At 48.4% G+C, this 27,390-nt stretch overlaps 1 protein-coding gene and 1 long non-coding RNA gene across 3 annotated transcripts in view; one reads left to right on the top strand and one right to left on the bottom strand.

Annotated features, from left to right (window-relative positions):
• Positions 1-27,390, top strand: part of LOC309641824 — a 36,145-nt gene that overhangs the window by 2,667 nt on the left and 6,088 nt on the right. The window lies entirely within an intron of this gene.
• SP7 (Sp7 transcription factor) overlaps positions 1-27,390 on the bottom strand; it is a 35,550-nt gene that overhangs the window by 6,633 nt on the left and 1,527 nt on the right. Inside the window, exons 2-4 of one of the 2 annotated variants that reach the window (XM_082422365.1) lie at positions 16,765-16,888; positions 1,996-2,249; positions 1,480-1,547 (exon numbers count right to left, since the gene is read on the bottom strand). In XM_082422365.1, the coding sequence (XP_082278491.1) occupies positions 1,480-1,500 (21 nt within the window). In that variant the 5' untranslated portion in view covers positions 1,501-1,547; positions 1,996-2,249; positions 16,765-16,888. The remainder of the gene's footprint in view (positions 1-1,479; positions 1,548-1,995; positions 2,250-16,764; positions 16,889-27,390) is intronic. The other variant, XM_082422366.1, reaches the window with a different exon arrangement.

Here is a 27,390-nt window from a genome sequence, read left to right as displayed (position 1 = left end):
AGTGTTTCAATGATATGGTTCAATTGAGAGTGTCCTGGGGGTGAGCGATCTGCCTCCTTGCAGCAGGGGGTAGAGCACAGCACCTGAGGCCCCCTGACTGGGTTATGGTGTCCACCCTATTGCCTTGCATGCCATTCCCTCAGACTCAGTCACAGACTCACTATCCACCAGACTTACACACACCATTCCCCACTTGGACTAACAGACACTCAGGTGCCCCAGCTTATATGCACACACCCCTGTGCGCTCACAAAGCCAGCCACACATGCGGGTGTGCTGCTTTACATTCTGACACTTACATGCAGGCCAGTGAACACAGGTGTTAAAAGACTCCCAGTTCATCTCACACACACCTCTCCTGCAGGCTGCATGAGTCGGCTTCCTATTTGGCCCATCACCCCTTGGACCTGAGCTAGTGCACCGGGAGCAGAGATGGGGCCTTCAGAGGGGCCCAAGAATACAGAAGGTCAAGGCTACTGCTGGGAGTTGATCTTTGGGGAGGGCTCTCTGGTCCCAAATTCCTGCGGAGGGACCCAGAAAGCAGAGGTGGTGACAGAGACACAGAGTCAGAGACCCAGAAGCTAGGAGAACTCAGGACATTCAAACAGGCTCTGAGTGACCCTGAGTCCCCCTTTCCAACTATGTGCCATGAGTCTCCCAGAAGCCCTGGCAGAGTCAGACATTTCTCAAGCCCCCAAGCCCTGACCCCCATGGTACCCTAATTCCCTCCATCCCCAGTGCCAGAGGCAAGGGATACTGGGGTCCCGGCCTGGAGGGGAAGTGGTTCAGTCCGCCCTGGAGCCTCCCACTCCCAAAATAGAGCTGAGTTTGTCTTTGGCTGAAAGCTAAATATTTGTGAGCCGGGCAGGCGGCCTCAGACCCTGGCCCTCCTCCTTGGTTGCCTCTCAGGCCTGGGCCCAGTTCCTCTGGTCAGCCCCCCACATGCAGGGACTGCCCTCTCCCTTCTCTCATTGCCCACCTCCTCTCCTACGAGCCCAGAAGCCCAGCCCCCTCACCACCTACAAACGAGACAGGACACTGCCTAGGCTAAGAGTCCTGAGAGCCAGGACCCCCAAGGAACCGTGTACTTACTGCTACTCTGTGCCCACTCAGCCAGTCCTCTGGCCTTCTTTCTCTCCCCCATCTGCTACCAGCTTATCTCTCTCCCACTCCTCTCTCCTCACCCCCCTACTCCTTTCTCCATCCCTTTTCCACTCCTCAGAGTTGGTGTGCTTGGCTGACCTTAGGGGTCCATGCCTTCTTCTAAGCTAATCCCCTCTCATCCTCCTTTGACTGTCCTCTGACCCCTGGGCCTGCTCTCTCCTCCCTTCTCCTGCCCCCTGCTCCCCCCTCCTCTGACCCCTGGAAGTGACAAGCACCACAGCAACTGTCTGTGTGAGTTGGGAGGTGGGAAGTGGACAGGGATTAGGGACCATTAAGATCATGGCTGGTGTCCTGGGGGACGGAGGGGGCAGTTACCTCAAGCAGGGAGGACGCCATCCTGAGGCTGGGGAACGGGTCCCAAGGAGCCAGGCAGATGGAGAGAGCTGAGCCGGAGACAGAGGGAGAGGGAGAGGGAGGGAGAATGGGAGAATGGGAGAGAAGAGATCTAAAGTTAGAAGGGACTGGGGGGTAGGGGCTGGGGGGGGCTGCTCTCTGTCTGTAGGGATCCACCCTCTAATTACAGCTTTCCCAGCGGAGAAGGCTCCGGATCCAATGAGCAGGGCGAGAGAGGGAGGCAGAGGGTCCAAATTTCCTGCTCCAGTTGCTGAGCTCCCCAAAGAAGGGATCTGGGCGGGAGAGGAGAAACGGGGCTCCCAGAGAAGGGCCGGAAGCAGGAGCGGGTAGGGACAGGGCAAGTTGTCAGGGCGTGCTGGGGGGCGCTGAGGGCAAAGCGGAGGGACGGTGGGCCCAGGTGTCCCACACCCTGCCCCCAGCGATCCCATCAGCATCTGTGGGAACCCCTCCCAGACAGAGCTCCCCAGTGTCCTGTACCTGGGGGATCTGGGGCTGGGTGTCCTGGGTCTCTCCTCCCTGGAGGTCTGGCACTGGGAATGCTGGCAAGGGGTCGCCTGAGGGTCCTGGGAGGGCTTCGCTCCTCTCCTAGGCCAGCTCCGCTCCTGTTCCCACTCAGGCTCTGATCCTAGAATCCTACTCTGACTCCAGAGTCCTGGCTGCTGGTCGGCGGGTGGCGACGGCTGCTCCCGCTGCTTCTGCTGCTTCTGCTGCTGCTGCCGCCGCTGCTGCCGCTGAGGGAAGGAACAGGAGGGAAAAGGAACAAACCCCAAACCACTAATTAGAGATCCAGGGGGGGGATGGGGGATTGGGGACGACACTCACACAGAGAGACTGGAGCACACTGACACACACGCTCATGGACAAACACAGGATGATACGTGTGCACGTCCACACGCACAGTGCTATCCACACGGGCACAGCCACCGTCATGAATGAACAGAGACAAACTCACACACAGATGATCACAGTGACATGGCTGGAGGCACACAAGCCACACACACACCCGAGCTGACCACAGAGATGCTTGCTTCCCCAGTCACCCACCTCGAGATCAGGAGTGCAGTGTGTACGTGTGTTGTGAAAGCCAGGAGGGGGAGTGTGCTCTGGGGTGGAGGCTTCTGCTGCCCAGGCTTTCAGGGTCACTGAGGTAGGTTCCAGAGCAAGGCCTGGAGGGGGGTGGGGGTAGGGAGAGCTTGGCACAGGTTTGGGGGTCGCCAATCTTCCTTCCAATGCCTGAGTTTCACTCTTGGGAAGTGGCACCTAGGCCTGCCTCACTTTGTGGGGCAGAAGCTAGATCTTCTGGTTCTGAGAAAATTTAAGGCAGGCAGGAGTGAGGGTAAGGGCAGGAGGTCACTGGGTCAACTCATCCAAGCCTGAGCCTAGCCTCTTTGGATTAAACCCCCCCACCAAAGGGAGGCCCTAGCCTCCATTGCTCCTTGCCAGTTACCATCCCTAGGCCCTTCTTGGCCACACATCAAATCTCCATCCTTTGATGGAGTGACCAAAGTGATCACTCATGATCTTCTCATGAGTGATCATGCTTTCCAGGAGGGAGTGCCTGGTTCCCTTTCTCATTGTCATGCATCAGTTCCCTCTGCAGCAGGAAGAATTGAAGTTAGAGCTTAGGCAGGACTTCCCAACTTTGACTTCTCATCAAAATGGGGAAGAAAAGAAAGTCAACCAGTTGGAAGAGGGAAATTCAAAAAGTCTATTAACTGAAACCTGGGCCCTAAGGTAAGTTTATGGGAGAGAGAGGACTGGGCAGCCAAGTGGTAGAGCCAGCATCTCTCCCACGGAGGCGCCCAGCCAGCTGGGGTTGTTTTGCAACTTATTCCCCAACACACCCCTCTCCCGCTCTCAGCCCTGCCCATCACAGGAATGGAGCCTGGTCCTTCCCCCGCTTCCCTCACTCGCCAACCAGTTCCCTCACTTTCTCTTCCTGGGTGCCCACTTCAGGGCTCCTTTTACTCTCCCAGCTCAGTTCCTCAAGGCAAAGGTGGAGAGGGGGCAGGAGCAGCTGGAAGTCCAGGGAGGGTTAACTGCAGTTTAACCAGCAGGCAGGATCAAAGTTCAGGGAAGGAGGGGATGGGGGGTGGGGGGAGAAATTCGGGATTCCAGCCCCATGATTTGATTTCCCCCAAGGAAGCCTATGGGCCCAACTTTTGAGGAGAGAGTTAGGGAACCAGGGTGACTGGCAGACACTAGTCTCCCAGGAAAAGAAGCAAAAGAAGAAACACAGGAAGACTGAGGGGCACACAGAGCAAATGAAACAATCCAAGAAAATCAGAAGAGAAGCGAGGGATATAACAGGGAGAGAAGAGAGGAAAACAGAAGACCAGTATGTGGCTTAAAGAAAACAGAGAGCAGAAAAAATGAAAAAAAGGAAAAGAAATAGGCCCAGAGGAACAAAGATGAGGAGACAATGGCTTCAGAAGGACAGGACAGGGAAAATAGCCGGACGCCTGGCCAGGTCCAGCGGAGGCAGAGGGTCAAAGCGGCCAGGCAGGTGGGGGGCAGGGATGGAGTATAAATAGTGCATAATTGTGTCCGATGATTACACGGGCCACCCCACCCGTCTGCCCAAGAGGAAGTGCCCGTGGTGGGGTGTCCCATGACCTCGCAGTCTCCCCCTGGTGGGGGGTGCTTCTGAGCCTGAGGTGTCAGATGGATTTCTGGGCGCCCACACAAGCCGGCTCAGAAGTTGGGGAGGAAAAGGGGAAGCTTTGGAGGAATTACTGCACCGCCAGCGGAAAGCCAGACGCTTTCAGATCAGGCAGGCAACTGAGGCAGAGGAGCAAAGTCTAGACTCCATAGAAGAGATGGCAGGTGAGAGAGGGGTTGGGGAGGAAAGGAAGAAACTGAAGGGGAAAAGGAGGCAGGATGAAAGGAGGTGGGGGGTTGAGGAGAGGAGATGGGGGCAGGGATGGTCAGCCTTCTCCACTTCCTTTGGGGATCTGGATCCCTAATCCTACCTGGAAAGGAGCAGGAGAGCTAGGGAAGGACAAGGAAGGAGCAGGGTCCCCAGCAAGATGTGAGCCAGGGCCCCTGATGTGCTGACCCCAGTAGGAGAGTCCCTGGACCCAGCGCCCCCTCCCAAAGGTCTGCGCCAAAGCCAGGCAGAGGGGCTGCCTGAAGCCCCCAGCTGCCTCCCTCAGGACCCTGGGTTCTGACTTCTTCCACACCCTTGTTTAAGATAGTCCTGCAGCCCAGCTAAGGCCCTGCTATTCCTGGGCCCAGACCCCCGTCCCCTTCCCAGTGCCCCCAGAGGCTGGGGTCAACAACTGGGAGCCCTGACCAAGGACCTGCCTCCACCCTCGCAGGCCTCCCTCAGCCCAGCCTCCCAGGGGGTGGGGCAGCCAGGCAGAGGCGCCATGTGGCAGGGGCGGGTAGAGGCTGCGGCTCTGGTCCTTCCAGTATAAACCCCCTAGGCATCTGGTTTCTATCCACCACCCCCCACCACCCTGGGGGCCCCTCAGCCTCCGCCCATGGCCACCCAGACGCTGAGCTCCAGAGATGGACGCCCCTGAAGGAAGGGGTGGGATGGTGCCTTTCTGATCTTTCAACCCCAGGACTGGGCTGAACCACAGGGACCGCTCCCTTCCCTCCCTCCCTCCCCTAGAAGAATCGGGGTGGGATTTCTAGGTTAGAGGGGGTTGAATCTGGAACCTGCCTCAGTTCTCTTTAGCTGTTTTTGGAAAGGTCAGTGAGGGTGGAGAGAGAGTGAACACTGGGGAGAGTGGGAGACGTCTACCTCCCTTCTCCTCAGGGAAGCCGCCTCCTTCCACCCCACTGCCCTCCGCCCACCATCCTAGGCTGGGCTTCCTCTTAGAGCCCCAATCCAAAGGGACTCGTAACTCTTCCTTTGTTTTTATGAGTTTGGCTACCCTAGAGAGAGTCACCAGCAAACAGCGAACAAAGCGCTGAGATACAGATTGACACGTTCTCTAATACGTACCTAATGAGTGACACACTTTCAGATACACTCTTGCACACACGCTGAATTATGAACATACATACACTCTGCAGGCATCCACACTGACACACACGGATATAAATACATACGTTATACAGATGATGCTTACACCAAGACACTGACTCTAACCTCCAATCACAAAAATGCACACACCAGCACACATACATGCAGATGGACTCACAGTTAGCTACAATACCCCTGCAGGGACTCACACAGACTCACATCAATACATACATTTACATACATGGCAAATATCACAGACATACACACAGGTCTAACATCACAAGCTTACAGCTCTAGAAATCCCGGAGGTCTCCTAGAGGGGATTTAGGAACTCCTTCCTACAAGAATCTGGGCATGAGGGTGATGTGACAGGCAATGCCAGTGCTACAAATTGTTGCCTGCAATTCCTACTAGTGTAGTGTACATTTGGGGACTCGCTGATCCTTTATTCTCCATATCCACCAGAGTTCAGAGACCCAGATGGTCCTAGCAAACTCCCTGGCCCTGGGGAACCCCGGCATCCCCACCCCCACCCACCCCCCCTGCTCTGCGGCCCCGCTGACTCATCTCTCCCTCTGTGGAGCTCCCCAACCACAGGGGCCTGGAAGAGAAGTTTGGAAAGTTGCGCTCATGTCCCGGGCCCCTGGTCTGGCCACTACCCCCCCATGCACCCAGGCCCAACCCTTGTCTCCAGTGGAGACACTAGTGACAGAGAACACAGAGGGGACAGTAAAGAAGAAGGCACCCAGAGTCAGGGAAACAGAAAGACAAAGGGAGAGACACAGGGGGAAACAGAGATGGTGGGACTACAGATAAGAGACCTTGAGGGACAGCTGCAAATCTGAGAGGGTCCTCCAAAAGTAACAGGGCTGGTGACCAGGGAAACTTGCTCCTTGGGTGGGGGGAAGATCCACTCATGACCTTGGGATTTGGACACTGCCCGGTACCTTGACATTCTGAGACTAGGCTCAGGGAGCTTGGGGAAGAGAATCCCATTCTGGGAGGCAAAGCTGAGGACACAGGGAAGAAAGGAAGCTTTTAGGAGGCCAGCAACCTCTGTATAGGACAGCTTGAAAAAGGAGCTCCCCACCCTAATGCTCACATAAGCACATTTACATATGTGTGATACCTCAGCTCCCTCCCTCTCTGCTGCGTCTCCCCTTCGCCTCTTCCAGTGCCTGGCCTAAAAGGCAGGACTCCTGGTGCTGGCCCTGGTTCCCCTCTGCTCTGAGCCTCAGTCTCCTTAGTTGACATTTGAGCCCTGAGATAATATAGCAGTTCCAGGGGAGGCAGATCAAGAATCAGAAAAAGTGCTCTGGGAGGGGGAGGAAGAAGCAAGGATGGCCGGGGACAAAGAGGGAAATGGAGGGAAGGGTAACACTGAGAGGCCTGATCCTGGAACAGAGGAACCTGCACTGGGTAAGCGTTTCAAAAGGATCAGCATGGAATTAAGACTCTGGTCATCTCGGTCATCTCCAGCAAGTGCCTCTTTGTAAGAATGATACCCTGGAATCTGATGCATGAAATATATTACTGTCTTTAAACAAAGAGAACTTGGGGTGTTAGGGTCCTCATCACATTTTCTATCCTTAGCAATGGGGCTAAACAACCCAAGGCAACGGTCCTTCAAAATCTTAGATATACTCCGCCCCAATCCCCTGATTTCCCTGACCTGCTTAGATTCTTCTTAGGAGAACAGTTTCTTAAGATGTAGACTAGACCCGAGGAACATTCTTTCATTCAACAAATGCTCAGCAAGCACCTACTTTGTGCCACGCATGCAGGGCTAGGCTCAGGCTTGCAACCACGAACAATACAGACCCAGTCCTTTGCTTCACAAACCAGCAACCAACGTAGAGTGGAAAGTATCTTAAGAGAGTAAGTACTAGATGTTACTGGAGACAAAAAAATGAATCTAAGCCAGTGTTGGGAGAATCAAGGAAGGCTTCCTGGAAGCAGGGAGGACTAGGTAAAGAAACTGAAGGATGAATAGGAGTCAGCCAGGTGAAGAGAGGAAGAGTGTTACATGCAGGGGGAAGAGTGTATGCAAAGGCCCAGAGGTCTGAGGGATTAATGACATTTTAAGGTGCTGAGAGTTGAGTGTGACTAGAGCACAGACAGTAGGGGCTGATGGAGAAAGTCTGATCAGCAGTGCAAGGAATCTGAACTAGATGCTCAGGGCAACATATGGGAATATTTGTATTTCAGAAAGATGACCCTGGCTGCATAGAAGAGAATGGAATAGGGACTTAGAGCCTGGCAGTTCTGGGCAAATCAGCTGTTTACTATGGTGTAAGGTTGGGCAAGCTGTTTAACCTTTGATGCCTTGGATTCTTCTTCTTTAGAATGGGGAAACATAATACAGCAACCTCCCAGGGTTGTTATAAGGATTAGGAATAATACATGTGGAACTCTTACCACAGGGTTTGGCACTTAGTAGTTGTTCCATAAATGGTGCCTAATAGTATTGTCAGAGTTTGGAGGAGGGTAAAATCAGAGGCAAGACCAGTTTACAGTGGCAACCCAGGCAAGAGGTGAGAAGGTGTGGCCTGTAGCAGCAAAGGGGATGAGGAAAAGTCAATGGAAAGGTGATATATAGGAGGTGGTATAGACAAGACTTGGTGATTGATTTGATGTGAGAAGTGAGGGAGACCAAGCAGTCAAGGATGACTTCTCTTGATAAGTGTATTGGTGTGGGCACGAGCACACAGGACATACGGGCATGTGAGAGGTATCTATTCAGTTCTGAAAATGGTCCCTTGACAGCCAGCTGCTGGGTCTGGTCAACAGAGTGAAGGGCCATGCTTCATCTGAGGACCTGGCCTCCAGCCTCCCAGGAGAACCCCCAACACACACACTCTGCCTTAACCCCCTTTAACTATTTCCTTTTCCCTTCTTCACCCATCCCTCCCTCCCTCCCCTACCCTCCCACACCCCCTTCTCCTCTCCTACGAAGGAACTCTCTGTAAGTTCGAAGTCTGCACAGGCCATGATTCTCCATCCTTCCTTTTTCCTCTGCCCGGGTTAATGAGAGTCCTGGGGGCTCAGCCACCGCCATTCCTCCCCACACACCCTCAGTCGGACGCTCCCCGCTGGATCCCAAAGCAATCACTGCTTGACTTTCTAGGCGGAGAGGTTTGAGGCCGGGCGAGCGGTAAAGCTAAGGCAAGACTGGCGCTCTCAGACCTAGCTCCAGCTGTTGCGCGGATGGGTGCCCCGGGACCAGCAGATCGCGAGGTCTGGGGCCTCCCCAGCCGCCTCACGCAGTCTGGACTGGGCTCGGGGCGGCCGGAGACGTCGCCTCCCAGCCGTGCCTCAGTGTCCCCGCGCGCGGCCAGGAGGCGGAGGGGCGGGCCGGCCGGGGGGCAGGGGGCGGGGCGCGGGCGGGGCCGGCCGGGCCGGGCGCCCGGGCAGGAGGCAGCTGCATATCTGCGGTCCCGACCACAATTGCTGGGAGTCGCGTCCCGGAGACTGGCGGCGCTGACTCTGCCCGCTGCGGCCGCCGCGCCGATTAGAGCCCGAGAGAGAGCGCCAACCGGGGGGAGGGGGGAGGAGGCGGCGGCGGGGAGCTGTGTGCCCCTTTCCTCTCCGCCCCAGCCAGTGCCCCCCAGCGGCCCCGCCCAGTCCTTTCTCCACCGCCTGAACCTAGGGTGGGAGTCCTGCCTCCTCAGCCCAGGCGTCCTCCTCTGGACCCTGCAGGGCCCGAGGTCCCCAAGGCGCTAACATCCCATTGACCCCAGGCTGCCAGCCTCTCGTGCTCTTTCTCTTCCTCATCCACCCAAAGAGGAGTCTGAATCTCAGGACTCCCCCATTCCTCAACCCCCCGCTCCCCACAAGCACTCTCTAGGCAAAAATAGTTCCAAGCAAAGAAGGGGTCACTCGAGAGGACAGGCATTCAGGGACCAGAGCACCCCCTGCTGGCTGGCCCGAAGCCCCACGCCCCTCCCCCTCCAGCTGTGACCTCCAGCTGTGGTGGTTGGGAAGAGCTGGCCTCTTTGATCTAGGAGCGTGGCCACCCCCTCCAGGCGCCCCATTAACCTCCATTATCCCAATTAGGCAGCCCTCCCAGTCCTGGATCCAAGCTTCAAAGCCCCCTCAGTGGGGAGAAGGGGCTGAATCCTATGCCCCCTCCTCCCCCACCCCATCAAGCCACACCACTTTCAGACAAGACCCAGGTGTCCTGGTCCCCAGCTTGGGTACGTGCTAGCAGGGCCAGAAAAGGGATCTCCAGGGACCACCCAGATCCCAATCCTTAAACTTCACTAGAAAGAGACAAGAAAGGGAACCCTCTCCTCTCGCTGGCTCTCAGTTTTCCTGCATTAAAGGATTTAGGTAGCAGCATCCAGGTTCCTGGCTGACCTGAGCTTCCCATCAGTTTATCCTGCTTTATCCAATGGAGAGGGGAGCCAAGAGCCACCCCCTCCTCCCTTAATCCTATCTCAACACTCTACCCCTCCCTCCTGGAACAATTTCCGCTGGGGGAGCCTGAGCAGGGCCCAGCACAGTGGCCGCTTCCTGGAACATTTTCCTGTATCCGAAACCGCGGCTCCCTCCCCAGGGACCCGTTGATCAAGGCCAGATGGGACCAGGGATGGGGGAGGAGGAGAGGGAGCCAGGCTCTCACCATCACTCCCTCCCAACACACATGCACACCACAGGGAGCCCCTGCCCCGACACACAAAGGCACACACCACATGCCACAGTCACACACCCATGGGTATTCATGGCGACACTGACAACCACGAGGGCCAAGTCTTAGAAGGAGACATACATTGAAGTCAAATAAGTACATTCAGCACACTCGTGGATGGTCACACTCTCTCTCTCCTCAGTCCCTTACTCCTTTAAAGTCTCCTTGGGCCTTGGGCCTTCCTTGCCAGCTAAGGAGACCTTAGGAATCCAAGAATATGGGGTAGGAGAGCAGGCAGGCCTTACTTAACAGAGGTGAGGGGACAGACCGGGACATCTAGGGCTGCCTGTGCCCTGCCAGGCAGCACCCACAACCCCATTCCATTTCTGGATGGTTCTCAGGCCTGACCCCTCTTTCCAGGGTCTTGAGAACTGGAGTAGAGGAAGACTGCAATGCTCCCCCTCAGTGCTACCCTCAGAGCACTTTCTAGCTACTTCCAAATTCCTGCAGAAGAAGCATATGGTGTCCAGTGGACTCAGTCATGGCAGTCAAGAGACAAAGAGAGGGCAAGAATGTGCAGCTCCAGGAGCCTGGGGACCTGGGGATCTGTGGCTCATCGGTGACAGCCCACCCTCCACCCCCCACCTCTGCTCCCCCTTGATCCCTTCTATCTCAGCCAGATTGAGAAGAAGAGCATGGGAATTGTACCCCCAGCTCGGCTCTTTTATTTTTTCTTATTAAAGTATAGTTGATGTACAATATTATGTAAGCTACAGGTGTACAATATAGTGATTCACAATTTTTGAAGGTTATAGTCCATTTATAGTCATTATAAAATATTGGTTATATTCCCAATATATCCTTATAGCTTATTTTATACATAATAGTTTGTACCTCTTAATCCCTTACTCCTATATTGCCCCTCCCCCCTTCCCTCTCCCCACCGGTAACCACTAGTGAGTCTGTTTCTTTTTTGTTATATTCAATTCAGCCTATTCTTTAGCCTTATGCTCTTCTGCTCACTGCCTTTCCAGTTCAGGGGCCTAATTCTTACATCCTGCGTGTTTGTCTTTTGCTGGGAGAGGTACAGATTTGGGCATGGATACAAAATGGGACAGAGCATTGAAAAAGTGGAGGATGGAGATACACAGTCTGCTGTTTTCTGGAACATCTCACTGGTTTAAGGGAAATATCTGAAGTTGTAAAGTTCTGAAAACTCTAGGATGTAAGGTCACCGTGGAGGGATGAGGAAATGTGATAATCATAGGAACAACCAAAGCTAATCAGCCTGGCCAAAAGTCATTATGTTCTTTCCACAGTCGTGTGGCCTAGTTAGAAGGCATATCCTCCTCTTTCTCAGGCTCACCTGAGGAGGGGATGCCTCAAGCCATCTTTATTCACTTGTTTAATGGTTTACCTCTCCACTATCTAGAAGTCCTCTTTTGGTATAACTACCATCTTCCATCTACCTTTTTAGCCTGCAACTTCTTTTTCTAGCTCCAGTATAAAAGCTTACTAATCAATTTAGTAATGAATAGGATTTACTGAGTGGACCCTTAGGTGAAATATTATACAGAAAATGCTACATAGGACCCTCAGTGCTTGCCCTTTAGGATCTTAACAACCTGGGTAGGGCAAAAAAAAAAACAACCCAAGGACCATATTTGAAAGCATAGATGACCCACTTTACCTCTCATTGCGTGCGTTTCCTCATCTGAAAATAAACGAATTTGGCTACATCTAATTGAGAACCACTGACTTCAGTGAGTGCTAAGGCTCCTCTCTGATTCATCTCAGGAATGCTAGAATAGGTCTTTAATAATGGAAGTCATGAATAAAGAGCATGTTAATATGTTAAACAATAAAAGTCACATCACCAATTTAATAGACGCTAAGAAGACATTTGACAAAATTCAAAATGGCAATTCTTGGAACTTCCCTGGTGGCACAGTGGTTAAGAGTCCGCCTGCCAATGCAGGGGACATGGGCTCGAGCCCTGGTCCGGGAAGATCCCACATGCTGCGGAGCAACTAAGCCCGTGCGCCACAACTACTGAGCCTGTGCTCTAGATCCTGCGAGCCACAACTCCTGAGTCCGCGTACCACAACTACTGAAGCCTGCGCACTCTAGGGCCCATGCTCCACAACAAGAGAAGCCATCGCAGTGAGAAGCCCAAGCACCGCAATGAAGAATAGCCCCTGCTCGCCGCAACTAAATAAAGCCCACACAGCACAAAGACCCAATGTAGCCATAAATAAATAAATATTAAAAAAACAAAAAAAAAACCCAAAATATGGCTACTCTTAATTTTTTATTTTATTTATTTATTTATTTATTTATTTTGCCATGTGGCATGTGGGATCCTAGTTCCCAGACCAGGGGTCCAACCTGCACCCCCTGCAGTGGAAGCATGGAGTCTTAACCACTGGACCACCAGGGAAGTCCCAAAATGGCTATTCTTGGGGTTTTTTAAAAAATATTTATTTATTTATTTATTGGTTGTGTTGGGTGTTAGTTGTGGCAGGCGGGCTCCTTAGTTGCATCTCGTAGGCTCCTTAGGTGTGGCATGTGAACTCTTAGTTGTGGCATGCATGTTGGATCTAGTTCCCTGACCAGGGATCAAACCTGGGGCCTTTGCATTGGGAGCATGGAGTCTTGTCCACTGTGCCACCAGGGAAGGCCCCAAAATGGCTATTCTTTTTTTTTTTAATTTATTTATTTTATTTATTTATTTTTGGCTGCGTTGGGTCTTCGTTGCTGTATGCGGGCTTTCTCTAGTTGCGGTGAGAGGGGGCTACTCTTCATTGTGGCACGTGGGCTCAGTAGTTGTGGCTCGTGGGCTCTAGAGTTCAGGCTCAGTAGTTGTGGCACACAGGCTTAGTTGCTCTGCAGCATGTGGGATCTTTCCAGACCAGGGCTTGAACCCGTGTCCCCTGCATTGGCAGGCGGATTCTTAACCACTGCGCCACAGGAAGTCCCCCCAAATGGCTATTCTTAAAAAAAGTTTTTTAAAAGGATAAAAATAAAGATTCTCCAATAAAACTTTTTTAAAAAAGGAAAATGGTTATTCTTAATAAAACCCACTTTAAAAAAAAATAGTATTCAGCAAATGGTGGGGATTATTAGTATCTTGGTTCCTTCTAGCTCTAAAGTTCTAGGGTTTTGAGATCCTTTCTTGGAATTGAAATCAGGTTTCTTGGAGTGGGGAGGGAGGGTTCTGACTTGCAAAGAGAAAAACTAAAGATGCAGAGAGATAGTCAGGTAGGTATTAGGCACCCAGCAAGGCTGTGACAGGGACTTCCCTGGCAGTCCAGTGGTTAAGACTCCATTCTTTCACTGCAGGAGGCACGGGTTTGATCCCTGGTCGGGGAATTAAGATCCTGCATGCTGAGTTTCGAGGCACACACACACAAAAAAAAGGCTGTGACAAAGTAGAGATGGTCTCCCAAGGGTCCTGACAACAGGCCAGTCAGGGATGCATTTCAGGTAAAGACAACAAGCCAATCATTGATTGTTATCTCTTATTATCTCCCAGGTTCCACAGGGTCCCAGTGAAGACAAACATGTATAAAATACAATAACCCTCCCCCTCAAGTAGTTCATAGGCTTAAATTAGGAAGATTCTCTTTTCCAAAGGGGAGTCCACGGTGTGCTACCTTGGTACCCAACAGTACCCAGTAGTGCTTAGTACACAGGGCAGCAAAGCAGAGACACTAAAATAAACAGAAAATTTGATATAATTTGTTATTTCATTTTAAAAAATAAAAGCATTAAAGTAGTCATCGTAAGAGAAGTCAGTTTTGTGTCACATCGTTACTAGCACTTATCACTTTCAGTATTGTTTCTATCTTGAAGCCCTCATGCTAGAGTTGAACACCACAATCTTTTCGGAGCTTAGGATCTTTAAGGGTCTTAACTCCATCCAGCTTAGTTCAGTGTGTTCTGCAAATGGGAAGGGATTCCAGAGAAAGAAAAACCCTTGGAGGGAAGGGCAGTGTGCAAACAACTTCTAGACTTTTTTCAGACAAGACCTTCCCTAGATCCTCAGCTCTGAAAGAAGGGTGAGCAAGGCTGCTCAGTACCACCAGGTGGCAGGAGTGAGCTACCCAACGACTCCACCTATCACCCACTCTCCAGGGCTTGTTCCCCGGGCCAGAGTGTTGGCACCTTTTGCAGGAGACAATGCAATGGCAGACCTGCCAGTGCTGAGGTAAGGGCTGGGGTGGGAAGAATCCTCAGAGGGTTATGGTACTGATTCTGTGCCTTCCCCCAGCCTTGACTCAGAGAAGGCATGACCCCTGTCAAAGGTGTAAAAGTGTCCAGACTCGTAGGCCAGAATTCAACAAGCAAGGGTCTATTTTCTGTCCCACCCACCAGCCTACCAGCCTTTTACGGACATTTCCTGAGCATCTACTGTGTGCCAGGTATGTGTTACAAGTGTCCATAATAGCATTTAACACGAAGTGTGCAATCTAGTGGAAGAAACCTGGTAAACAGCCATGCTCTTATGACATGGAGGCAGTTTGGAGGAGTAAAGTGCACTGTCTTGGAAGTCAGACAGACTAAGGTGTGAACTCAAGCTCCACCACTTGCTAGTTGTGCAAACTCTGTGAGCCTCAGTCTCCTTGTCTGTAAAATGGGGGTAAATTACTCTCATAGAAGACCAAAAAGATGTTAAGTAAAAATTCACTCCCAGGTGACTTCCCTGGTGACGCAGTGGTTAAGAATCTGCCTACCAATGCAGCATACATGGGTTTGATCCCTGGTCCAGGAAGATCCCGCATGACGCGGAGCAACTAAGCCCATGTGCTGCAACTACTGAGCCCACGTGCTGCAACTACTGAAGCCCATGCGCCTAGAGCCCGTGCTCCACAACAAGAGAAGCCCCCACTCACAGCAACTAGAGAAAGCCTGCGCACAGCAACGAAGACCCAACACAGCCAAAAATAAAATAAATAAATAAATTTTTTAAAAAAGAAGGGGATTTATTTAGAGAGATACACATTCCATAGACAGAATGTGGTCTGTCTCAAAAGAAGAGAATGGTCTTGGGAGGAACATACTCCACAGACAGAGTGTGGGCCATCTCAGTAGGTGAGAAGCCTGGAAATATGGAGTGGTTAGTTTTTATGGACTGGGTAATTTCATAGGCTAATGAGTGGGAGGATTATTCCAACTATTTGGGGGAAGGGGCGTAGATTTCCAGGAACTGGGCCACGGCCCACTTTTGGCCTTTTATGGTTGGCCTCAGAACTGTCATGGCGTTGGTGGGTGTGTCATTTAGCATGCTAATGAATTACAATGAGCATATAATGAGGCTCGAGGTCTACTGGAAGTTGAATCTTCCGCCATCCTGGACCCAGTTTTTTGTCATGTCCTATGGCTATGTCATTCTTTTAAAGGTTGTACCCTGCCCCCTTCCCTCCTGCTTCACTATGAACCAAATACTATGACTAACTTATTGACTCTTTGCACCTAGATTGAAAAAAAAAATTCTATGTTCCAGGCTCTCATTTCCCCATTCAAAATCCTTCAGAAGTTCTCCATAATCTAGAAGATAAAGTCCAAGGCTCTCTGTGTCGAGAACTTACATCCAGCAATACTTAGCTGTTTTGCCTTTACTCCCTCTCTGGAATATCCTTATAAGTCTGGTTTTCAACTCTAGCTTCATATTGGAATGACTTTATAAGCTTTAAAAATGTATAGATGCAGAGAAAGACAAATACTGTATGTTTTCACTTATACATGGAATCTAAAAAGCAAAACAAGCAAATAGAACAGAACAGAAACAGACTCACAGATACAGAGAAGAAACTAGTGGTTACCAGAGGTGAAGGAGACTAAGAGGTACAAACTCTCAGTTATGAAATAAATAAGTCATAGGATTTTAATGCACAGCCCAGAGAATATAGTATGTGTAGATGTCTGAGCCTCAATCAACCCCAGAAGTACTTGATTTAATTGGACTGGAGTGGGGCCATGTATGAGTGTTTTTTAAAAGCTCTGCAGGTAGGGACTTCCCTGGTGGCACAGTGGTTAAGTATCCGCCTGCCAATGCAGGGAACACGGGTTCGAGCCCTGGTCCGGGAAGATCCCACTTGCCGCGGAGCAACTAAGCCCGTACACCACAACTACTGAGCCTGTGCTCTAGAGCCCGCGAGCCACAACTACTGAGCCTGTGTGCCACAACTACTGAAGCCCGCACGCCTAGAGCCCGTGCTCCTCAACAAGAGAAGCCACAACAAAGAGTAGCCCCTGCTCGCCACAGCTAGAGAAAGCCCGCATGCAACAATGAAAACCCAACGCAGCCACAAATCAAATAAACAAATAAATAAATTTTAAAAAAAGAATAGAACTTCATTAAAAAAAAAAATAAAGATCCACAGGTAGGTTAGGAATCATGATCTCCTGCTCAGTTCAGGCATTTCCAGGCTGGATTAGGGTCCCCTTACGTGTTTACTCTATCACTGTGCGATTTCTGTTGTCTGATTATCTGAACATTTCATCTCAGCCTAGTGGGACTGATTGAGCCTTTTGTATTTTACTCTTCTGCTTCAAATCTTTTAATGGCTTCCATTACCCCCAAGATAAAATCCAGACTTCTTAATGAATCCTGCAATTCCTCCTACTCCTGGCTTACCTTTAATGCATTCATCCATTCAACCTTTATCAAGTGTCTATTATGAGCCAGGCACTCTAGTAGACAGTGGAGACAAGGAGGCAAATAAGAGCAGCATGGTCTTCTCTCTTGTGGAGTTTATAATCTGGGGGGAAGGCAAAAGTTGAATGAGTAATTACAGGGTTATACAGAACTTATGGCTGTTTCAGGAGTTGGGGAAGGAAGGCGTCCCAGAGGAGTTGAGTTAAACTGAGTCCAGAAAGGTGATTGGCAGTTAGGTGGGGGTGGAGGGAAACAGAAGTGCTCCAGGCAGAAGGAGCAGCATAAGTAGGGACAATGGCTTGGGGAAGATCATGGCATGTTGGAAGAACTGAAAACATATATGGACGAGAAGGAGGAAATGGTGGCCAAACCTGAAGACCAGATGACTCAGAGCCTTATAGGCCAAGTTAAGGTTGGGGGGCTTTATCCCAAGGGTGCCGTAAAGCCTTGAAAAGGTTTAAGCAGGGGAGTGTAATAAAATCAGATGAAATTTTTTTTTTTTAATATTTATTTATTTATTTTGGCTGCGCCGGGTCTTAGCTGTGGTACTCGGGATCTTCGTTGCAGCATGTGGGATTTTAGCTGCTGGCATGCGAACTTCTTAGTTGTGGCATGCATGTGGGATCTCGTTCCCCAACCAGGGATCGAACCCAGGCCCCCTGCATTGGGAGCGTGGAGTCTTACCCACTGGACCACCAGGGAAGTCCCTGAAATTTTTAAAGAAGGCTCTCAGTGGGTATACAGTGGACCAAAGACTGGAGTTAGGTATTCCCAAATCTCATCAGCCTCTCCTTGGCAGATAATATTTTGGAGTCTTTTACTGATGGTTAAATTCATCTCCTGTGACTAGTTTGTGTTAACTAAATGATGGAAATGTGACTGTATTTACAAACTCCTGGGGATGGCAGTGGAATTCCTCACTGTCGTTGGATCATTCAGTAAACACTAAGTGACGGGCTATTTTGTGCCCGGCACAGGTCCAGGTGCTGGGGATACAAAGGTACAAAAAGAAAGATTTGATCTGTTAAAAAATAAGTTCTGACAGAGTTTTTCAAATATCAAGTATAAGAGAAAGCTTATTTTAAAAGTCTCTTAGATATTTTCAATGGTTTCTGAATTATCTGTAGGAAGCTCTGACTTACTTGTATAGAGTTTGATATATGTATCCACCATTAAATCCAAATCGTGTTTTATATCAAAATTTATGTTAAACAAAGCCAAGTTACTTGACCTTCGGTCTGTCAAAGTGTTCCTCAGGTATGCTTTGAGACACTTTCGTCCATTTTCATAGCACAGCAACAACCAGATGTGGAACAATAATGGCAGGCTCTTCCATTCAAACTTTAACTATAACTTGTTTCTTTAACTTCATTTGATAAAGACAAAATCTACACTGAAATCCTTGTTTGGCGAGCTCACACGTTTCTCTTACAGTCTGATAATTTTCTTAACTGTCTCTTACAGATTTTTAACAGCATACTTAAAACTCCTAATATTCAAAGGTCAGTCATGAGCTTCATTGTAACGTTTTATAAAATGTATTCCTTCCTCCCACACCTCCTCAAAATTTATTTCTTCAAAGAACTGATAACTCAATACTTGATAGTTGGACCCACAGTGATAAGTGTTATGTCTAAAATGACTTTAATACAATTCCAAAGTGCCATTAGCAGAGATCACACAGAGTGTAACAGGGTACTTTCAATGCTATCTTCTGGAAGAACAGTTAGGTCTCCAAAGCACAGGAGTTCAAACAGGCCATTTAAACAGGCAGATTATCAATGACTAATGTACTCAATGGGAGGTGACAACTGATTTGACTGTTTTCTTCTGTCTTTTTCCATGACGGTATCTACTGCCTCATCTTTTTTTTATTTTTTTTAAAACATTTTTTTTTTTTTAATTTATTTATTTATTTATTTATTTTTGGCTGTGTTGGGTCTTCGTTTCTGTGCGAGGGCTTTCTCTAGTTGTGGCAAGCGGGGGCCACTCTTGATCGCGGTGCGCGGGCCTCTCACTATCGCGGCCTCTCTTGTTGCGGAGCACAGGCTCCAGACGCGCAGGCTCAGTAGTTGTGGCACGCGGGCCTAGTCGCTCCGCGTCTACTGCCTCATCTTGATTGACAAGCAAAACCTAGAAAACCTACAAAAATAAGTGTTTTGTGGTTTATCTAGGAATAATACAGAAAATATTGTTGTTATTTTTGATGAAGAAAATCAGTTTTGTATAGTTTATTTCAACCTAAATAAAACGTGAATTTTGTTAAAATAAAAATAGTTCTGGTGCATAGATAACAATAACAAAGTTAAAAGGCAACTGACAGAAGAAAATACTTCCAATACTTTTTAAAAAGGGTTCGTATCTAGTATTTATGTATATTTAAACATAGGGTCTTCCCTCGTGGCACAGTGGTTAAGAATCCGCTTGCCAATGCAGGGGACACGGGTTCGAGCTCCGGTCCGCGAAGATCCCACATGCCGCGGAGCAACTAAGCCTGTGTGCCATAACTACTGAGCCTGAGCTCTAGAGCCCGTGAGCCGCAACTACTGAAGCCCATGTGCCACAGCTACTGAAGCCTGTGTGCCTAGAGCCGGTGCTCCGCAACAGGTGAAGCCACTGCCATGAGAAGCCCGCACACCGCCAGGAGGAGTAGCCCCCGCTCGCCACAGCTAGACAAAGCCCGCAGTCAGCAATGAAGACCCAACGCAGCCAATAAATAAATTAAATAAATCTATAAATAAAAATGTAAAATAGTACAGCAATTTTAGAAAACATGTTGGCAGTTTCTTATAAAGTTAAACATATATTTACCATAATACTACTAAGTAAGAATAGGGAATAAGCTACTGATATACCCAGCAGTGTGGAAGAATCTCAAAACCAGTATGTTGAGGGAAAAAAGCTAGAGCAAAAAAAAAAAAATACATACCAAATACTGTATGATTATATTTCTGAAAACACAAATCTAATTATTTTCCAGAATCAAATCTAGAATTCAGAAAGCAGGTCAAGGACTTCCCTGGTGGCACAGTAATGAAGAATCCACCTGCCTACTGATGAACCAAGTGGCAGGGCAGGAATAAAGACGTAGACATAGAGAATGGACTTGAGGACACGGTGTGCGGGGGGGAGGGGGAAGCTGGGGCGAAGTGAGAGTAGCATCGACATATATACGCTACCAAATGTAAAATAGTCAGCTAGTGGGAAGCAGCAGCGTAGCACAGGGAGATCAGCTCCGTGCTTTGTGATGACCTAGAGGGGTGGGATAGGGAGGGTGGGGGGGAGGCTCAAGCGGGAGGGGATATGGGGATATATGTATGCATATGGCTGATTCACTTTGTTGTACAACAGAAACTAATACAGTATTGTGAAGCAATTATAATCCAATAAAGAGGTATTAAAAAAAAATCCACCTGCCAATGCAGGGGACATGGGTTCGATCCCTGGTCCGGGAAGATCCCACATGCCACGGAGCAACTCAGCTCGCAAGCCACAACTACTGAGCCCGCATGCCACAACTACTGAAGCCCGGGCGCCTAGAACCCATGCTCCACAACAAGAGAAGCCACCGCAATGAGAAGCATGCGCACCACAGCGAAGAGTAGCCCCCGCTCGCTGCAGGTAGAGAAAGCCTGGGCGCAGCAACGAAGACCCAAGGCAGCCAAAAAAAAAAAAAAAGACCCACAAAAAACTGGGAGCTGAGGTGGGGGAGGGGTTGGCATGGATTGTAGGAGGGGATGGGGCACAGGGAACTTTTTAGGGTAACGTTTTATATCTTTTTTAAAAAATTAATTTATTTTATTTATTTATTTTTGGCTGTGTTTGGTCTTCGTTGCTGCGTGCTGGCTTTCTCTAGTTGTGGCGAGCAGGGAGCAGGGGCTACTCATCCTTGCGGTGCACGGGCTTCTCATTGCCGTGGCTTCTCTCGTTGTGGAGCACAGGATCTAGGTGCGTGGGCTTCAGTAGTTGTGGCACGCGGGCTCAGTAGTTGTGGCTCGCGGCCTCTAGAGCGCAGGCTCAGTAGTTGTGGTGTACGGGCTTAGTTGCTCCGCGGCAAGTGGGATCTTCCCGGACCAGGGCTCGAACCCGTGTCCCCTGCATTGGCAGGCGGATTCTTAACCACTGTGCCACCAGGGAAGTCCGTAACGTTTTATATCTTGATTGTTGTGATAGTTACACGTGTATATATATATTTGTCTAAACTCATCAAAATGTACATTTAAAATGGGTACATTTTATTGTGTAAAAATTATACCTCACTAAAGCTGACTGCCTTTGATCTCAAAAACAAACAAAAAGACAATGGACAGGGAGAAAATATTTGACATATTTTTAACAAAGAATTAATATCTTATACACATAAAGAGCTTAAGTCAAACGATTCAATAGAAAAATGGACAAAGGACATGAAAGGACAATTCATAGAGGACAAAATACAAATGGACACACTTGTCCTTGTAAATCTCAATTAATCAGAAAACAACAAATTTCAATAATGGAATTGTTAGATTGACAATATTTTTTTTTTTTTTTTTAATTTTTTGGCCTCACCGCATTCGGGATCTTAGTTCCCCGACCAGGGATCAAACCCGTGCCCCCTGCATTGGAAGCGCGGAGTCTTAACCACTGGACCACCAGGGAAGTCCCAAAAACAATTTTAAACATTGGAGAGAATTCAGGGAAACTATCACTTTCACAGTGTTGGTATTAGTGTAACTGGAAATATTTTTGGAAGATAATTTGGCAGTGTATCAAAATTTTAAATATGTATAATCTTGACTCTGCAATTCCACCTAAAAATCTATACCGATAGGGCTTCCCTGGTGGCGCAGTGGTTGAGCGTCAGCTTGCCAATGAAGGGGACGCGGGTTCGAGCCCTGCTCTGGGAAGATCCCACATGCCGCGGAGCAACTCAGTCCGTGAGCCACAACTACTGAGCTCTGCGCGTCTGGAGCCTGTGCTCTGCAACAACAGAGGCCGCGATAGAGAGAGGCCCGCGCACCGCGATGAAGAGTGGCCCCCGCTTGCCGCAACTAGAGAAAACCCTTGCACAGAAACGAAGACCTAACACAGCTAAAAATAAATAAATAATAAAAAAATAAATAAAGGAATTCCTTTAAAAAAAAAAGAAACTATACCGATAATACTGATATGTACTTAACCGTGTGTTGGGATTCCTAACATACCTCAACCATTCCACCCAGTAAATACTCTTATTTCCTCATTTTATAGATAAGGTAAGGTAAGTAAGGAAAGGAGGTTAAGTGACTTGACCAAGGTCATATAGCTAGTAGGTGACAGAGTCAGGATTTGCACCTGTCTCCAGAACCTGTGCTCTTAACCACTATGCTATACAGCTCTCCACTGTCTCTTAAATGCCATACATGAGCATAAATATATAAATACAAAGATGTTTGCTCCAGAAGAGTTTGAAAAATTAAGAAAGAATGAAATAAACTAATGAAATATCTTCAGCATATTTTGTTAAGTAAAAAAAAAAAAGCAAAAAAAAAAAAAAAAAGCAAGTTGTAGAATAATACTTAACAATACTTAGTTACATAAAAAATACCACCAACAGAGAATATATGTGAACATAGCAAGTAAGCTTAAAAAAGCAAACGTTTTTTTCTATTTTGTTCACTGTTGTGTCTTTATTGTCACACCAGAACAGTCAGTGCCTTCCATACTCCAATATAAAATAAAAAGTTAAAAAAAAAAAAAGACCTCTGACCTAAACCAACAACAACGACAACAACAACAAAAGCAGAACAGTCAGTGCCTGGCACATAACAGACGTTGAGTAAATATCTGCTGGATGTATATAAATATATGTAAATGCATAGAAAAGGGATTGAAAAACTGCAGACCAAACTATGAACTGGTGAAGGTGGTTCCCTACCTTGGAAGAAGAGAGAATGGTGTGTGTGGGGTAGGTTAATGATGGGAGATGTGCACATACTCACTAAACTTCTGACTGTTTCAAATCTTATACAGACACAGGATGTTCATTGTTACTTGGGTAATAAAAACAAAAACCAAGCAGATTAAAAAAAAAAAATCCCACAACAAAAGCAAAAAAGACTGACCACATTTCCATTTAATTTCTCTACAACTCTTCCAGGTGAGTAATAATATTTTCATTTTATAGATGAGGCAATTAAGGCTCAGAGAGATTAAGTAACTTGCTTCAAGTTGCACAGTTTCTAAGCCTGGATGTGAACTTTGACCTGTGGCTCCATGACCCAGGTTTACTTCTCTCCACTGTATTTATAAATGTGCAGACAAGTGCAACAAAAGTGTTGAAGGCTGCAAGGTGGAAAACAGCAGAGGTTGTATCAGATTGCAACTGGGGGCACCACAGGGAGAAGTGTGGCCAATTCTATAGAGAAGGGAATATTTCTGGAAAGGATTCCAGGGATGAAGCTTGATCTAAGACTTGAAAAGTGAGTTCTTTTTTTTTTTTTTGGCTGCACCGTGTGGCTTGTGGGATCTTAGTTCCCCGACCAGGGATTGAACTCGGGCCCTGGGCAATGAGAGCACAGAGTCCTAACCACTGGACCACCAGGGAATTCCTGAAAAGTGAGTTCTTGAACTACTACGGGTAAGGGCACCCCAGGCATTCACCTGTATGTGTATCAGTAGGATGTCGTGGAGAAAACCATTTGGTCTATTTTATGAGTGATAAGTAGTTGAGTGGGCATGGCTGGAGCTTTGCTCTCTAGGTGAAAGGTAAGTCCTGGAAAGATTTGATTTGATTTGTACCAGATGATAAGCTGTGTCTTATCAGTGAGAGAAGACTCCCTGGGGCCTATTTTGAAGAGGGTCAACCTGGAGACAAGGAATGCATTGCTTATAGTAACAAGTAAACAATGTTGGGTTCACCTGCCTAAGGGATGAATCTGAAAGATGTTTGCGGAATAAGACTGATGAGACTCAATGACTGATTACTGCTATGAGTGGGGACTATAGGCGTCTAAGAGAGAGAGTAAAAGTTTGTTGAGGAGAAAACTGGTCACAAGGTCCCTTAAAAAGGGATCCCTTTGGGAATTCCCTGGCAGTCCAGCGGTTAGGACTCTGTGCTCTCACTGCCGAGGGCCCAGGTTCAATCCCTGGTAGGGGAAATAAGATCTCACAAGCTGCACAGCGAGGCCAAAAAAAAAAGGGGGGGGTGGATCCCTTGTGTATGTATCTCCTTCATTGCATGTAAGACAGGATATTATAATTAGCTGAGTATGAGTCAGCCTCCTTTACTAAGCCATGAGTTCCTTGAGGCAGGAGCGTGTCTCCTTCGTCTCATCTTTCCCAGTGCCTAGAGCCCTATCTTGCACAGAACACGTTCAACAACGAATAAAAGTGCACAGCAGAGACATTGGCTTTGGTCTGGGGTGGGGAGCAGGGAATGGTGGGGAATAAAAGTATTCTTTATTTTTTAATTTTTGGCCACGTGGCTTACAGGATCCCCGATCAGGGATCAAACGTGGGCCCCCGGCAGTGAAAGTGGGGAGTCTTAACCAGTGGACATACCAGGAATTCCCTGGGGGGGATAAATAATCACACAAGTTGGAAGCCAGGAAGTTCTCCAGCTTACTGCCTCCCTCCTCAGCCTTGGTCAGAAGCCTGCCCCAGGGGAGATTGCTCCCATTTCCCCTAAATCCTTTACTTTTCTGAGTTAGCCACATGGTGTGATAGATGCTGACTAGCTCAGACATGGGTGGCTGCAGTGTGGGGAAGAGCGTCTCCCCAAAAGTCTACTACCACCACGCAGAAACGGATTCTAAAAAGGGTGCCATAGGAGAAGCCTCGTACTTCTACTCCCCTCCTCTAAATCACCAAACCTTGAGATGTATGGCAAGTGGTGGCATGTCTTTGGCATTATGCCATAGGCTGATGTGGCAAGGGGAGAAGAGGAGAGAACAGCCGAGAAGGTGTGAACTCCAGCACAAAGGAAAGGAGGCCATGGGCCTGAGACTTGAGACGTAAAAGGAGAAATAAGCCACTGGGAATTTTAATTATTATTATTTAATTTTTAAACTGTATTATTAAAAAATCATTTAAATCAGAATGGAGGACTTCCCTGGTGGCACAGTGGTTAAGAATCCGCCTGCCAATGCAGGGGACACGGGTTCGAGCCCTGGTCCAGGAAGATCCCACATGCCACGGAGCAACTAAGCCTGTGCACCACAACTACTGAGCCCATGTGCCACAAGCCTGCACGCCTAGAGCCCGTGCTCCGCAACAAGAGAAGCCACTGCAATGAGAAGCCCCCGCGCCGCAACGAAGAGTAGCCCTTGCTCATTGCAACTAGAGAAAGCCTGCGCACAGCAACAAAGACCCCAAAACAGCCAAAAATAAAAATAAATTAATTAATTAGAAAAAAAAATCAGAATGGAGAGGAAAATGAATCTGATATAACTGTCATCTGGACTTAACAATTATTAATATTTGGAGGGTGGGGCCGAAAAACGATTATTGATATTTGCCACATTTAGGTCAGTTATTCATTCATTTATCTACTTATTTATTTATTTTTTGGCTGCACCGTGCAGCTTGTGGGATCCTAGTTCCCCAACCAGGGATCAAACCCAGGCCCCCAGCAGTGGAGGCACACAGTCCTAACCACTGGACGGCCAGGGCATTCCCCCAGTTATTCTTTTTTTAAGCATTTTAATATAATTTACAGACATTTTGAGTTAAACCCTTATGTATTTTAATATGCATTGCTAATAAAAACATATTCTAATACAATCCCAATGCTATTATCATGCCTCCCAAATTAACAATCATTCCTTAATATCATCTAATACCCAGTCCATATTCAAATTTTCCCAGCTGTCCCCAAAAGGTCTTTTTACTGTTGTTGTTTTGTTCAAAATAGGATCTTGTTGCATGTGACTGTTTTGCCTCTTAAGTCTCCTTTAAGCAAGAGCAGCTCTTCCTCCTCCTTTTCCACGCCATTGACCTGTTCTTTTTTTTTTTTTTTTTTAAATTTATTTTTGGCTGCATTGGGTCTTCTTCGTTGCTGTGCGCAGGCTTTCTCTAGTTGCAGCGAGCGGGGGCTACGCTTCGTTGTGGTGTTTAGGCTTCTCATTGCAGTGGCTTCTCGTTGCAGAGCACGGGTTCTAGGCGCACGGGCTTCAGTAGTTGTGGCACGTGGGTTCAGTAGTTGTGGCTCATGGGCTCTAGAGCGCAGGCTCAGTAGCTGTGGCACACAGGCTTAGTTGCTCCATGGCATGTGGGATCTTCCCGGACCAGGGCTCGAACCCATGTCCCCTGCATTGGCAGGCGGATTCTTTTTTTTTTTTAATTTAATTAATTTTTTTTATACAGCAGGTTCTTATTAGTTATCCATTTTATACATATTAGTGTATATATGTCAATCCCAATCTCGCAATTCATCCCACCACCATCTCCCCGCCCCGACCCCACCACTTTCCCCCCTTGGTGTCCATACGTTTGTTCTCTACATCTGTGTTCCTGTTTCTGGCAGGCAGATTCTTAACCACTGCACTACCAGGGAAGCCCTGACCTCTTCTTTTTTTTTGGCCATGCCTAGCACGTAGGATCTTAGTTCCCCGACCAGGGATCAAACCCTCGCCACCTGCATTGCAAATGTAGAGTCTTAACCACTGGACTGCCAGGGAAGTCCTCCATTGACTTGTTGAAGAAACAGTCAGTTACCCTGTAGAATGACCTACATTTTGGATTTTTCTGATTAGTTTCTTTGTGTTTTGACTTACCTTGTTCCTCCAGTCCCCATATTTTCTGGAAACTGGAGATTAGATCTAAAGACTTCCTTAGATTCAGGTTCAATATTCTTGGAAAGAATATTTGTTAGGTGATGCAGTGTTCTTCATATTGCCTTATATCAGGGCCACATAATGCACATATGTGCATATGTGCACATGGCTGGTGGTCTGGGGTCCTGTGTTTTTGAAGCTGCTGGAGGAAGCTAAGCCCGAGGGGATCTAGGCAGTTAACCACCTCTGGACCTGGAGGCTGAGCTCCGACTGGGCCCCAGCCTCCGTGGCTGCTGGCCTTAGCAGCACGGTGTGGGTTGAGGTCAGGGAGGAGGCACTCAGAGAAGCATCAGCTTGATGTTGGCAGCTTGGATTGGCTCAGTCCTTTGGCAGGATTGAGCAGAGGGTCCTGGGACAGAGGTACCACACGGGCAGCAGTGCCTCCTTTCAGCCCTGCTGTGTGCACCTTGTAGGAATGAGGAGACTAACCAGGCAAAATTCCCCAGGACTTGGGGGAGACAAACCATTTCAAGACCTGTTCACCATGTCCTGCACTCTCCACTGTGGAGACCAGGAAGCCTTCCTCTTCCAATCTGGGACCTTCGGCGGTTGGCCTGATGGTGGTGTGGCTCAGAGAAAATTCCTGACTCTGCTGGCTCAATTTTTCTTGTCCTCTGGCTTCCAGTTTCTGCCTTAAATACTCTTTGATTGATCTTAAACTTTAGAATGTCAGTGCTAGAAGAAGCCTTGTAGGTCATCTGGACTAGCCCCTCACTGAAGAATCCTCATTCTCCCTCATCTTTCTTAGAAATAGCTGCATGTAAGATGGTGAGATCAGGATGTTACTATGTATTTCCCCAGCTTCAGT

The sequence above is a fragment of the Balaenoptera physalus genome, assembly GCF_965194825.1.
Source record: "Balaenoptera physalus genome assembly, chromosome: 13".
Classification (NCBI taxonomy): Eukaryota; Metazoa; Chordata; class Mammalia; order Artiodactyla; family Balaenopteridae; genus Balaenoptera; species Balaenoptera physalus.
The sequence above is the reverse complement of the archived record's forward strand: the minus strand, read 5'-3'. Positions and strand labels throughout refer to the sequence as shown.